The sequence below is a fragment of the Amborella trichopoda genome, chromosome 10, assembly GCF_054954075.1.
Source record: "Amborella trichopoda isolate Santa Cruz 75 chromosome 10, AtrichopodaSantaCruz75HAP2 v2.0, whole genome shotgun sequence".
Classification (NCBI taxonomy): Eukaryota; Viridiplantae; Streptophyta; class Magnoliopsida; order Amborellales; family Amborellaceae; genus Amborella; species Amborella trichopoda.
In genome coordinates, this window is record NC_142345.1 from 33,191,826 (window position 1) to 33,206,316 (window position 14,491).

At 35.1% G+C, this 14,491-nt stretch overlaps 1 protein-coding gene across 2 annotated transcripts; it reads left to right on the forward strand.

The window, feature by feature from the left end:
- The first annotated feature begins 1,470 nt into the window (after positions 1-1,470).
- On the forward strand, positions 1,471-13,898 carry LOC18446699 (fimbrin-2). Of its 2 annotated transcripts, none has more exons than XM_006856809.4 (15): positions 1,471-1,898; positions 2,037-2,164; positions 2,482-2,652; positions 2,728-2,966; positions 3,153-3,324; positions 4,732-4,770; positions 4,990-5,058; positions 5,510-5,626; positions 6,824-7,035; positions 9,803-9,958; positions 10,458-10,657; positions 11,656-11,813; positions 11,962-12,058; positions 12,268-12,359; positions 13,198-13,898. In XM_006856809.4, the coding sequence occupies exons 2-15, from the start codon at positions 2,078-2,080 to the stop codon at positions 13,582-13,584; spliced, it is 2,196 nt and encodes a 731-aa protein (XP_006856871.1). In that variant the 5' UTR covers positions 1,471-1,898; positions 2,037-2,077; the 3' UTR covers positions 13,585-13,898. The 2 variants fall into 2 exon arrangements, with proteins under 2 accessions (XP_006856871.1, XP_088705873.1); XM_088849747.1 differs by having other exon boundaries at positions 1,492-1,898; positions 2,067-2,164.
- Positions 13,899-14,491: the final 593 nt, after the last annotated feature.

Consider the following 14,491-nt stretch of genomic DNA (forward strand, 5'->3'; position numbering starts at 1 on the left):
ACACATTTTTTTTAAATATATATATATATATATATATATAAAGCTTCAAAATAGTGTACATCGGGCATATCTAAAAAAATTTGAAAATCTTGAAAATTATCGGTCCAAAAATGCATTACAAGATGCATTATTTTCAAAACTTGAAATCTATTTTTATCTCGTGTCCATGCATCTTGTGGTCAAGATGACCAATTTGAGAATTCTTGGGCATCAAAACAACCTCTTCTAGTGAACTTTTTGAAGTGCACCTTAATTTGATTGTTTAGAGCCTCGCATTTAGGATCCTGCCTATTTTTAATTTTTTTGAAATGGTTATAGTTTTTGGAGGTATTAGTGGGAATAGAAGTCAAAACATGTAACTACGGTAAAGGGAGTAGGTATTTGGGGTAATACTACCACGAGCCCCTCAGTTCCTTTCCCCCTAAAAAATATTAGATAAACTTAAAAAAATACTAAAAATATGACATCTTTGTATAAAAAGTAAATGATTTCTTTATATACTTTTCTTTTAAATAGGTTTTTGTAACCCCCCACCACCCCTCACAACAAAAAAAAAAGTAAAATAAAATTAAGATATTTTGTCATGTCGGCTCTACACTTATTGGATAAATTCATTGTAGTCAGAATCTAGTTTGGATCAACGATATACCTCAATAAGAGATTCTCTAATGCGCGAATTAATGCAAAAAAATAGAAAAATTGAAAGAAATAGAAAATAAAAATAGTAAAAATGTATTATGGGGTTGATGGGCGATCCGGCCAGTCCTGATCGTCTAATTCCCTAATAGACTCATCTAGTTTCCAAAAGAAACTGGGTCAAAGAGAATCCAACTTTTCCTATTCGAAGAAGGAAGCACGTCCATCTGGACTTAAAGTATTAAACAATCATTCAAAGAAAAAGTTTATATAAGTGAAAAGCTTTGAACAATCAAATCAGAGTGCACATAAAAAATTTCACTAAAAAGAGTTGTTTTGATGCTCAAGTATTTTCAAATTGATCATCTTGATCCCAAGATTCATTTGACATGAAAAAAAAAGATTTCAAGTTTTGAAAATAGTGTATCTTACATTATATTTTTGGACTATCGGTTTTCAAGAGTTTTAATTTTTCATTGATTTGTTCAATCCACGTCATTTTAAAAGATTTAAATTTTATAATTAAAAATAAAAATATATTTTAAAACTATCACAAAGACTTACAGTACTGAAAAAGTACGCTTTGATTATTAAATGCCTCGGCTCTATAAAAAACCGCACCCACAATTCAGAAGGTATTGTATTGGAATTTGTAGAGTTGTGATGCCCTAGAAATGTAGAGGATCCAAAACGTAATCGAGAAGAAAAGGGTACCTTGATAACGTCCAAAAAGATCAAGACTGTTCTGACATTTCAAGAAAAGATAAGAATATTATGAGTCTTAGTCGTTTTCTTCTCTCTCTTGACCATATCCGCCATGTGGGCTCACGAAAATTTTGCGCGAAAGCCTCCAACGTGTATGGGCATACAAAAACGAAAACAGTTTTTAATTAATTATTTATATTTACAAAAACAAAAAACAGTTGCTTCTTTCCCCTCAATCTCCGATCCCACCTCCCTCTCTCTCTCTAATTGTTTTTATTTTTTTCATCCTCTCTCTAAGTCTTTTTCTTTCATCTTTGATTTTCTAGCGTTTGATTGCATGTATTTGCGTCTTTCTTGACAGAGAAAAAGAATAGATTGAAAAAGTCCGTACTTCCTTGGGACCCCTTTTTGTGATTGAGAGGCTTGAGATTGGTGCTCTATGAACGTGAAAAGCCCTGGAATTTGATTATATCTTCTTGAATTCTGAATTGGGTTTTCTTGGTTCGGTTATTCCAGCCTTGATTGCAGAGGTTTGGATCTGAATTTAAAAATTTGAGGTAAGAATTTCTCTCTGTCTCTTGATTTTGTTAATTTTGTTTGAATTTTACTTTGTGTGAATCTTGGTTGAGGATTTGGGCTTGGGTTAATTTTGCTTTCATTTTTTTTTGGGTTTTTTGTGTGTTTTGATTGAATAGGCAGCGCTCGTTTTGGTGGGCGCTTCACAGGTGGTGGAAAAATGTCTGGCTTTGTTGGGGTGTTGGTTTCAGATCCATGGCTTCACAGCCAGTTCACACAGGTCGAGCTTCGTGCGTTGAAATCAAAAGTAAGTGATTCAGTTACCCAATTCTAATTGTTTTCTTCAAATGCTTTTTTTCATTGGACTTCATGTTCAATTCTTATGGGTCTGCAACCTTTCTAATTAGATAGTGGGATAAATTTGTGGTTTAATTGTTTAAGAATATCATTTATACCATTAATTTGGTTTGTTGATTTGGGCTCGTTTTCTTTTTCATCTTTTTGAAGGATTGTGGACCTGGATTACTGTTCCATTAAGTATAGATTCATTTTTTGGTTTTGTGGGTCATTTGGTTTTGCTGTTTGCTTATAAAAATAAATGGAGTTTGTCTTGGTTTTGTGTAGTTTCTTTCAATGAGGAGGGAATCCAATAAAGTAACAGTTGGAGATTTGCCTTCTGGGATGGCTAAATTAAAAGCTTTCAGCGAGTTGTATAACGAAGAAGAGATTGCTGCAATCTTGGGTGAAACATATCCCAATTCTGAAGATGGGATTGATTTCGAAGCCTTCCTTAGGGTCTCTCTCTCTCTTGTCTCTCTCACATATTCATGCAGCAAACTTTGTAAGTACTAATTGAATAGTTGGTGGCAGGTATATTTGAATCTCCAATCTCGTGCGAGTAGCAAGGTCGGTGGAACGAAGAACTCATCGGCATTCCTTAAGGCTTCCACAACCACATTGTTGCATACCATTAGTGAATCAGAGAAGTCATCCTATGTTGCCCACATAAACAGCTACCTTGGAGATGATCCATTTTTGAAAAAATATCTTCCTATCGATCAATCAACTAATGATCTCTTCAACCTGGCAAAGGATGGTGTTCTTCTCTGGTATCTCCATTGAATTTTATTATCTTTTTTACCTCAATGGCTTGTTGGGAACTTAATTAATGTTTCTTTTAGTGGAATTATTGTATCTTGTCTGCAACCCCATTAAGTGCTTTTTTTGTTTTTTTAGAGTTATTTTATTTTCCATTTATGGGCTGTGGAATCACATGGTTGCATGGATGAATGCAGTAAACTAATCAATGTGGCGGTGCCGGGGACTATTGACGAGAGGGCCATAAACACTAAAAGGATACTGAATCCATGGGAAAGGAATGAGAACCATACACTTTGTCTCAATTCAGCAAAAGCTATTGGCTGCACTGTAGTCAATATTGGAACACAAGATTTAGTTGAAGGAAGGGTAAGTCAAGTGTATTCTATTGTACTCAATGACTTTTAGAGCATTTTTTGTATATATTTTTCCTTGACGAGTTATCAGACCTATCATATAGAGAACTCCACATGTCCTTTTTTAGAAGTTCATTCTAAAGCTTGTTTTGGTTTAATGTGCATGAAGAGATAGCTGTGTTATTTGGGATCCAAAGTCCTTGGTTAAAATATTTAATGCGGGCTGTGTTTTAACTTCATTTTGCTGGTCATTATTGTAAACAATTCTCTGAGAGCACAATTTGGTTTGGCCCTTTTTTTTTTTTTGGGTTCTCTTTCGGGTTTGTTGTTGATCACTCACTACACTTTATCAGTTAAACTTTAACTGTACATCTAAGTATCTTGGGTTGGAGTTTGGGTAGTTTGGTGGATAATCACTGCTAATTTTTCTCTAGATCCTGATAGCACAGAGTTCAAGGGTAATATTAAATAGTTCTTGTAGAATGAAAAGATTTTAACAATTTCTCTTTTGAAATTGCAAGCTATAAATCAGGTTGATTGGGAAGCCTGTAAAGTGCAGGTGTCAGTTCATGTATTGTGAGAGGAAAAATTGAAGGATCAATTGATAGCTCTAGTGGTCAACTTTGGGTAGGTGCATATTCACTTCTGTTTTATTGTACCTTTAATAACTTTGGAGGTTGAGTGTAGCATCGAGTTTTACTTTGAAGAATGAGATGACAACCAAAATTTCTCTATTGGAAGTTCTGACAATGAGTTAGGTGGATTTGCAAGCCTGAAAAGAGCCGGTGTCAGCACTTGTGAGAGGAACAGTTGGAAGGTGAAATATTAGTTCTAGTGGTCAGTAGACAAAATCCTTTCAAGCTACTAGAACCTTATATCCGTGCTTCTTATATGAAACCTGGAATTTTCTTTCCAGCTTTGGAGAATCCTTCAGTTGATTAAGTTTTGAAGTTTTTCTGACATATGAAAGTGTCGGTCCACTGATTGAGGCTTGCATGCTGGCATTATGGACTACTTGAAGTTGAAAAGTAGTTGCGTGCCATCATTGTGAATTATGGTTTATCAGTTTATGCTTTCTAGTATCTAATATTCACTGTGATTGGATCTGCTTGTGTCAAACTTTGCCTAGTTGTTGGGCATCCATCAGTTTGTTTTCTTGCGAACATTTGCTTATGGAGTTTTTCATTTCTTTTAGGATCCATGATAGTTTAGGTGATATAATCCTTATTTCAGAAACTTGTTCCGTTATTTCTCATTGGGTCATGCTCAATAGAGGATGCTTTTCAGTGCTGTTTGATGGGACCTATGCTTTCATGTTGTTTACTTGTTAGAAACTTTGCTTTTATTTGATGTGTTCTTCTTTATTTGTGTACGTTTTCTTCATTCTGGACTTGACATTAATTCTTGTTGTTTTTTGTAGCCTCATCTTGTACTTGGGTTGATCTCACAAATCATCAAGGTAAGTGTGTAAATTTGTAGTTTAAGTGTCAGGGTTGGTGTTGTTAGGATATAGAACTGCAATTAACACAAGCATCAACTGATTTGCTCTTGTTAAAAGTTAAATGCGGAATGTTTAATAACTTAAAACCTTTTTTTTTAGTTAGAAACTGGAGCTTTTTGTTACAAAAATTATGTGGCTACCATTTGGATGTTTCTCTGATTTATATTTCAATGATAGATACAACTGTTGCAAGACCTCAATTTGAAGAAGACCCCCCAACTGGTGGAGTTAGTTGATGATAGCAAGGTTAGAAAATCTGGATCTTCCTATCGCATCCCTTGTACATCTCAAGTTAATGTTGAGAGGAACTCCTTATGTATGTAGCCGTAACATATTGAATCATGGAGAAATACAAGGATCCGGTGCACTTTGGAAAAATCATAGTCCACCGGGTCATTACTGTCTGATGAGATGATGAATGTTTTTATCATGCCAAGCGTTGTTGCAATGATGGATGTTGATGGAGAGAGAGAGTGAGACTCACAAGGGTAGGAGATGGCCCCTATGGTGGGTCTCACTCTCTTCCATCACCATCCATATCATTGGATGCTCTTGACCCCAAGGGACTATACTTTCTCTTGAATCATTCTAGTAGTGGCTATTCATCTATTTATGGATCTGCACAGAAATTCCTAGAGAGTGAATAGGGTGATATATATTTGACTAAAATATTATAATGGAACTTTTTGATGGATAGGATGTGGAGGAGCTCATGAGTTTACCACCAGAGAAGGTCTTGCTGCGGTGGATGAATTTCCATCTTAAGAAAGCAGGCTACAAGAAACCCATAAACAATTTCTCCTCAGATGTTAAGGTAAGCATGATACACTTGTTTCTATAAACAATGTTCGCAATTTTCCTTTCATATTGTGCTTTGCACTTCTGAAATCAAGACTTAAAGTGCTTTGTTGCCATGATTAACTATCTACTCTTATTTCATTCTGAATATTGAAATCTTGAGCTTCAAGCTTCTTGGTCTAGACATGACACTAGGAGCTTCGAGCTTTTTTGTTTAGCCATGAAACTAGAGAAACACTCATGAAAATATCTCGGGGTTTAGGAAAAGAAATATCGTTTTCCTTGAAATCTTAAGACTGCTTCTCTTTTTCCTATGTTTTAACTAAATGTATTTTTAGATGCAAATGCAAGTTACTAGAAACTACAAATTATAAATTTATAAAACAAGAAATACCAATTTATTGGAGAGCAATAAGCCCATATGTTTCACAATGACCACATGGATCATATTATAACTTTTACTAGGAAAGATAAGTTTAAACTTTGCAAATATTCCAAATTTACTACAATAGTTTTCAGTGTGCATGGTTTGTCCAGACTAAGTGATCTCCATCTATCCTTCTCTTGTTCCCAATGAATGGTGAAAAATAAGAATAAAGAGCGAGAACGTATCCGTGCAATCATTTTATGCAAAATAAGTTGGAGTTCTACGAATAAAAAAAAGTTGGAGTGTTTTGTCTTTTTAGCTCTTCAGCTTACTAAATGAATCATTTTTTCCTTGTCTTCCAAGGTGTTTTCTGGCTCTTATTGCTCTGGGTGTTCTGTGGTGATCTCCATATGGTTAGAAATTCTTATGGAAAATTGAAAGCCTACTCTCGATTTCTGTAATCATGCTCTACTATGGAACATTAGAAATTCACGTACTAAAAATACTTTTTACTGTGCCACTACTTGAACCGCACTTTTTTTTTTGTTCATTTATCACTCATGAATCATGGTTTTCTTTCTAGATAAAATTATTTTGGAATACATACTATGCCCCAATGAACTATTATTGGAAAACTGCTGTCCTGTGAACCATCTTCCTTTTTGAAATGATAGATAGATGGTACCTACCATCAGCATTATGCCCCAGTCCCTCTCCTTCATTGTCCATCATTTCAATTGACAATGATGATGCAATAGACTTTGGTTTTTATGATATGGTGTTTCTACTATTTGGCAATGCCTGTTGGTTTTGTGGAAAATATCTCAAATTTGGATAACCTTGCAGGATGGAGAGGCTTATGCTTATTTGTTAAACGTTCTTGCGCCAGAACACTGCAGCCCAGCTACATTGGATGCAAAGAATCCAGCTGAAAGGGCAAAGCTAGTTATTGAACATGCAGAGAAGATGGACTGCAAACGATACCTGACCCCCAAGGACATTGTTGAAGGGTCTCCCAATTTGAATCTTGCTTTTGTTGCACATATTTTCCATCACAGGTTTGGTTGAATACTTGTTGGTACTTCGGAATATAGTAGCTTTGTCTTCTACATGTAGCATTCTTGATAGATGATAAATCACATCTCGAGCATCAGAAAATCATTTCTTCAGTATTTATTGCCTTTACGTTTTGGTTTGCAATTATGGATTCTCATTATTTAGAGTTAATATTCGTTTACAGTGATGAACATATTCTTTTGCTATTCTAATTTTTCTCCTATACATTAAGGGCACTGTGCAGAGTGTGTTAGTCTTTAACCATCAAAGATATGTAAAAAAATGTACTACAAAGAGCATTAAAGCCCAACATGATACAATTCCATTACTGGAGTTCCCATGCGAGGCCTCAATATCTAGGGTTTTTTCTGAGTGCAGCAAGCAAATGATCTTCATGTTTGGTCCTTTCATCTTATTATTCTTCTTCTTTTCTTTCCACTTTATTGGTTATTTTCAATTTGGGTATGCTCTCTTAACCCTACCAAATCCTAATCTCACTCATCCTCTCTATAATTCTTTTTCCTCTAACCTAGAAAAACATTGCTATTTCTGTAATTCCTGATCCTCTTCTTTCTCTGTTTTTACTTGGTCCTGAATAAAGCATAATCTCAATCACCCTTCTCTCTCAAATACACATATTCAGTTGTCATACATGAGGATCTGAACTGTTGCATATTTGTCTTGTGTATAATGTATATTGTATTTTATGGATGTGTGTAGATCCAATATTTTTTGTAAGACCAAATCTTATATTTTATTTTTAACCACTACACATCACATTAACTGAAGGATTGGGTTTCTATGAGTCAGCCAACTCATACTGTGCATATGCGGGACCCCCCACTTAGACCTATCTTAAAATTGGATTTTTAATCTAAAATTTTAGGGATTCATGATCTAGGTTATGATGATCATGAATATTGAAAAATAAATAAAATTTTCAATATTTAAAGTGTGAATTTTTTACGGAAAATTTCTACACTGTCTAAATTCATTTTACTCCTATGAGTTTTTTACAATGTCCATTTTAGAGATGGACGTTTGTGTGTCAGTGGGTTCTTCCACCTGCCGACTCATGAATGACTTTTCCTTAGCTGAATATCTACTATGTGACCCAATTAATGAAACATCTATTAATAAATGAAAATGCCTGATCGGTTCTTAATCTATACTTCTGCACACAGGAGTTTGTCATCTAGTATGAATCATGATAGCATAAAATGTAGAGAGTGAGGTGGTATTCTTAGGGCTTGATTTTGATGGGTCATAATGTTTTCTTCTAATCCTTGTCACGGCAACCCAGTCAATGTTATCGATGGGCAAGGTTGGAAGCAGCACATCTGTAGAGGGTAACTAACATCATTGGAGAAATCTCCATGTCTGTAGTGGCTTGACTATTTACTTTTCCCTTATGACCAGGGGAGTGAAAACAGGAGATGGACGCCTTAGCATGACCAAGAATTGGAAGAAGTCCTTATCCATAAGCGTCTCTCCTTAACATGAGTTATGGTTGAGTGTACTTCCAATGATTTTATCTTTGATTCGAGTTGATGTTTATCTATTTATGACCATTTATAGTTCTTAAGCATTACAAAGAGATAACATACAACAGAGCATCCAGGGTACCATATAGGAAAAAAAGGAAAACCATTGATAATGGGTGTGCTTTAAAAAGGTTATGTTTAGATTGTACAAATTATATAATGACCAGGTAAGAGTCCACAAGCTAAACAGATATGTATTAGACTCTTATCACTAATCAAGTCTCTTCCTTGCTTCCTGTTTCGAATGCCATGCAATCAAGAGAAAAAAGTCATCTAATCAGATAATTGCAGAGAGACCCTACAACCTGAGGATAATAGTGATAAATGTTATGTAAATTATGTCATGGTAAAGATTGATCAAGTAACAAAATATGAAAAGGGAGGTTTGCATCTAAAGAAGCAGGTGTATGTTGATCACTCATAGAGCCCCACATTTCTTTAAAGATTTGGTATGATAAGTTTATCACAAAAGCTTATACAGAGCCATATATGTTCTGTGGTAGGTTGTAACTTATACCATGTATTTTCCCCGACATTCTTCATTAAAAAAAACAACTCAATATTTTGTATGCAAGCATGCATATCATTTCAGTATTTTTTTTTTTGAACGATTAAATGAGTTTTCTTTTTTTTGGGCAATTCAATGGGGAAGACTTGCCCCTATATGCTTTTTCAAGTAGATTAGGAGTTAGCTTTTTGAAGGTATTAGTGGTGGGAATAGAAACCACAACGTGGTGACTAGGGTGTGGGGTTGTTACCACCACGACTCCATACCTCATTAGCATTAAGCTTCTTTTTTTAAAATATTTTTTTTTTTTCAGGGAGAGGGCCCCTATCAACAACCCTTGGTAGGAATCGAGCCTAGGAAGTAGCGCTGCAAATCGTCAAGCGCTACCCAATCAAGCCTGGGCTCTTTTCCTAAACTAAAGTCACTTTGGATCATATCAGTTCAGTATAACATGCTGGTTATAATTTGTCCCTTAGAAGTTATTTCTGGAAAATAACATTCTTCTTCTTCTAGTGACGAAACATTGTGTAATTTCTGAGTCATCACGGCGTTGTCTCTCTGTATGCGTATGATTGACTGGATGTATCTCACTGGAATGTATCTCACTGGAATGTTTCTGTGATACCTTATACTGATATTGTTTCGCATTCAGTGAAGTAGAAGAGGTTTTCTAATTTTGAAACCGAGCTAATTGAATGGTGTTCAATTTTCTTGTAGGAATGGCTTGTCCACAGAGAGTAAAAAGATATCTTTTGCAGAGATGATGCCGGATGATGTCCAGGTTTCCAGAGAAGAGAGAGCATTCCGATTATGGATAAACAGTCTTGGGACAGTCACATATGTGAATAATGTGTTTGAGGATGTCAGAAATGGGTAAGCAATCAAATGTTCATTTCAATGAAACCAGAAAAGTAGTTGATATTCCAAAGTGGAGAAACCGCAATACATTGAGCCATAACAGTCCACTGAAATGATTGATGCTGATTGAGAGAGAATGGGATCCACCGTAGAGGTCCTGTCCTGTTGTTGTGGGTCCCAACTCCGTCTCCATTACCATTCATCATTTCAATAGATGGTGATAGCCCAATGGATTATGTTTCTTCATGGTCCATTGGATTTTGGTATACTTTCCTTGTAAAGAATCACTTCCTTATATTTTGGATGACAAAAAAAACCTTTCTTGCAGTTTTTTATGCCCCCATTTTCTTTAGATTTCATTGTTATATTTGATCTTTATATTTGTAGACTTTCTTCTAGATTTTCATTGTCTCGTTATTTAGGCTTGATTTTCTATTTATTACTTTCTTGTGGTTTCATCTCATCTTTTCTAGATTTTCATTTTGAAATTTATATGATCTTCTGTTTTGTGTAGATGGGTCCTTTTAGAAGTGCTTGACAAGGTTTCACCAGGGATTGTTAACTGGAAGCAAGCAACAAAGCCTCCTATTAAGATGCCATTTAGAAAAGTGGAAAACTGCAACCAAGTTGTGAGGATTGGGAAACAATTGAAATTTTCCCTTGTCAATGTAGCTGGAAATGATATTGTACAAGGAAACAAGAAACTTATACTTGGTATGTATGTGATCATGCTCATTTTAGTTTGAGGGGTCGAAGTACTCCTGTATTTACCCATTCCTATGATACCCATTATGTTTACATCTCTTGCTAGTCATTATTCCATAAGGTTTGCCTTAAGAATCTTATTTGAATATTAAGAATATCAACTTTTTGAATTTTAGACTATTCTATTCTACATGCCAATTCTTTTCTGAATTCTTTTGAAGCTTTGCGCAAACTAGTCATATTTCTAGTGGTTTTTTAGTTATCTTGTGAGTATATGTGGAATCTCTTGGGCATGATTGCTTTCTAAACCATTCTGTGCCATGTCAATATTAGGGGATCTACATGAAGTGAAGGGAAGGTGGAACAAAATATAGTACAAGAATAACCAGTAAAAGAAATTTTCTGGATCTCATCTGCTTCCTTGATTAAGAATTTTATTTTCAGATCAAGTTATGTGGAATGAATTGGATATTACTTGACATTGGTGGAATGTACATCATAGGAGTAACATCGAGGGTAGCAGTATATTAGATATTTTATTATGGATAGAACGTTACTTTGGGAAAGTTATTCAAAGTATAGATTGGTCCCATAAATTTGTAAAAGAAATTCCTTCAATTGAAATATTTAGAAAGTTGCATTTGAATGTTGACATGGACGAGGTATTTTATGCTGGTTCTTATAGCTGTATTCTTATATTATTGTTCCATACTACAGAAATACTTAAAACTCTAACCAAAGAGATCTTTATGTAGACTTTATTTTAATCAATAACCACGTCAAGTTTGGGCTTTTATGAGATTATCTTATTATTTTCCAGTTTCCAAAAGTCAGTTTAGGTTTGAAAATATTTAAGTTTACAATAGAAATCTGAGGCTGGGAACTCTAATACTCATGTTTGAGATTCAGCCAGGAATGAAGTATATACTGTGGGTGTTTATCTGTCACATTTAGCTGCATTCCGAGTTTTACCATGCTAAGAAGTTTTATGGCTGTTATTTTTTCAGCTTTCCTATGGCAATTGATGAGGTTCAACATTCTTCAGCTCCTGAAGAACTTGAGATTCTACTCTCAAGGGAAGGAGATGACAGATGCTGATATCTTAAAATGGGCAAATGACAAAGTTAAGAGCTCAGGCAGAACTTCTCAAATGGAAAGTTTTAAGGTAGCCATTTCTCTGTTTCATATTAACTTTTCTCTTTGGCCAGTAATATATTAAAATTGAGTCAATTCAGTTTTTTCTATATAAAATAGCTTCCCAATGTTATGTCCAAACAATGGTTTTAATTTTTAAATGCATGCAATATTTTCAGGACAAGAATCTGTCGAATGGGATATTTTTCCTTGAGCTTCTTAGTGCAGTGGAGCCCAGGGTTGTCAATTGGAACCTTGTCACAAAAGGCGGAAGTGGTGAGTATATTGTACTAATTACCAACTTGGTCCTTGGAAGGGAAGTGGCATTGTACCTAATTATTTCTTCGATTCAGCTGAAAATGTACTTTCTTCCTTTTATGGGGTTTTATTGTTATGATCTTTTGTGCTTCCCCTCTTCTTAAGTAATTTACATGGTCTCAAAATGCTTTACTGGTCAATTGAAAAGAGTTTTGATGACAATGCAGATGAAGAAAAGAAGCTTAATGCCACATATATTATCAGTGTTGCTCGAAAGCTTGGATGCTCCATTTTCTTGCTACCTGAGGACATCATGGAGGTAGCTATTTGGAAAGGAAAATTTACCTGAGGTTTCATTGGACATCATGTCTTAGATGATTAAAGAAGTGCTCTTTCTTCTATAATCTAGAGAAGAAGTTCTTTTCCAATTAATAAATATTTGATTCTTGGGGCAAGGGCGGCAAGGATATTTTACCCTTTCTTACTTCTAAAAGATTCTGAACATGTGCTTGAAGTGCTTCTCAATTCCCTTTAATTTCACTTACCCAAAAAATTCCCTTTAATTTCACTTATACTCCATTTAATTTCCCTTTAATTTCACTTTAATTTCACCAATCCTCCCTTAATTTCCTTTAATTTCACCAATCCTCCCTTAATTTCACCAATCCCCCCCACTCCCCCGCCCCCGCCCCCGCCCCCAAAAAATTCCCTTTAATTTCACCAATCCTCATGTGGTTATAGTATGATATACATGGGCTTACATGTGGTTATAGTATGGGGTAGATGCACCAGCTATACATTGTTTCTCCGTATCACCAGATGGTGGAGATGAGATGCTGTTTCATTGATTGAATTATGAGAACAATAGCTCATTTCTACGTTCTATTGGTGAAGATAATTGGTGGATTGCTAGTAAACATATCCATATTATACATAGAATATTTATAAATATATTTTTTCGATATATAGATCACGCACATAGATATGTATGTGTGTCTATGTATGTTTGGGCACAATATTTATGTACTTACCAAAAGAAAAAAAAAAGTGAAACCCCATACCATACAACGCATTTATATATTTTCTTGGTAACTGGCAAAAAATATGTGTACATGTGCTTGTTCACGTGCATACATCTTGCTTTGGTGCTTTGGCAGGTGAACCAGAAGATGATTCTCACTCTAACTGCCAGCATCATGTATTGGAGCCTACAACAACCAATTGAAGAGACGGAATCTACCTCACCATCCACGGGCACCAAAAACGGTGGCATTGCAGAGGGTGTCACAAATGTGTCGTTGGATGACTCTGCCTCTACCTCACCACCCCCGGGCACCAAAAACAGTGGCATCGCAGAGGGTGTTGCAAATGTGTCGTTAGATGACTCTGCATCCGAGACATCTTTGCCTGCATCCGAGACATCTTTGCCCTCCGAGAGTGAGACATCTTTGCCCCCTGAGAGTGAGTCTTTATTGCCACCTGAAAATGAGCCTTCATTGCCTCCTGAAAATGAAACAGCATTGCCACCTGAAAATGGGCATTAAGTTGCCAGAGAATGATGGCCATGGTTTTAGGCCAGGCACCATACGATACCTTTTTCTTCGTATTCTTCTTTTATTTTCTTTTTACAAATGAAAGAAGAAAGGGAAATATAGAAATTTGTTTGATCTTATCTTAAAAAAATCTCCATATTCTTTGTTTCCTTTATTTTTTTCTTGGGTTAATTCTTGGCACACATGATGATCTTGTATTTATATCCAACTGAAAGTCCTTGTAATCTATCAAATTTGGTGAAAGAGTAGATATGTAATAAAACAAGATTGTGGTTTACATAAGATTGCAATATTAAACAATCAAAGTAAGTGTACCTTCAAATTTTATCATAAGATGTAATTTTGGGATAAAAAATTTATAGGATGTCTTGAGAATCTATTTTAGTTTCTAATTATAAAATTTTAGACTCAAAATGGTTAAAATCAAGTAGATCTATGAACACATGAAAATATTGAAAATAGACGGTTCAGATATTGTGTTGTATGATGTACTATTTTTAGGGCTCGAAGTTGTTTTTTTGTTTCATATTCACACATCTCGATGTGGAGATGATCAATTAGAGGGTTTTTCAACTTCAAAATAGTCAGTGCACCTTAATTCTACATTTCAAGTTTGCAACCTTATATGAACTTTTTCCATAAAACAATACCTAGCTTTTGTATCCTATCCTGCTGCATGTGTAAGTAGGCGTATACTTCATCAATTAGGTGCATTTGTCAAATTTCCTGTTATTTATTTTTTGTGGGTAATTTTGACCTATAAGCTCAAGCATGCAACAAGTGCTATTCCAATGGAGGCATAGGATTAAAGTCATTACATGATATATATTTAAGATACTACAATACACTTATAGGTTTTACTCTCATCACTATTCAAATTTCATCGTACGGTCACAGT

Excerpts from the sequence above, each read along its gene's own strand:
- LOC18446699 (XM_006856809.4), top strand. The coding sequence starts at position 2,078 with ATGTCTGGCTTTGTTGGGGTGTTGGTTTCAGATCCATGGCTTCACAGC. Across the intron at positions 3,325-4,731 it reads AAGATTTAGTTGAAGGAAGG|CCTCATCTTGTACTTGGGTT; the intron begins GTAAGTCAAGTG and ends TGTTTTTTGTAG. Across the intron at positions 7,036-9,802 it reads GCACATATTTTCCATCACAG|GAATGGCTTGTCCACAGAGA; the intron begins GTTTGGTTGAAT and ends ATTTTCTTGTAG.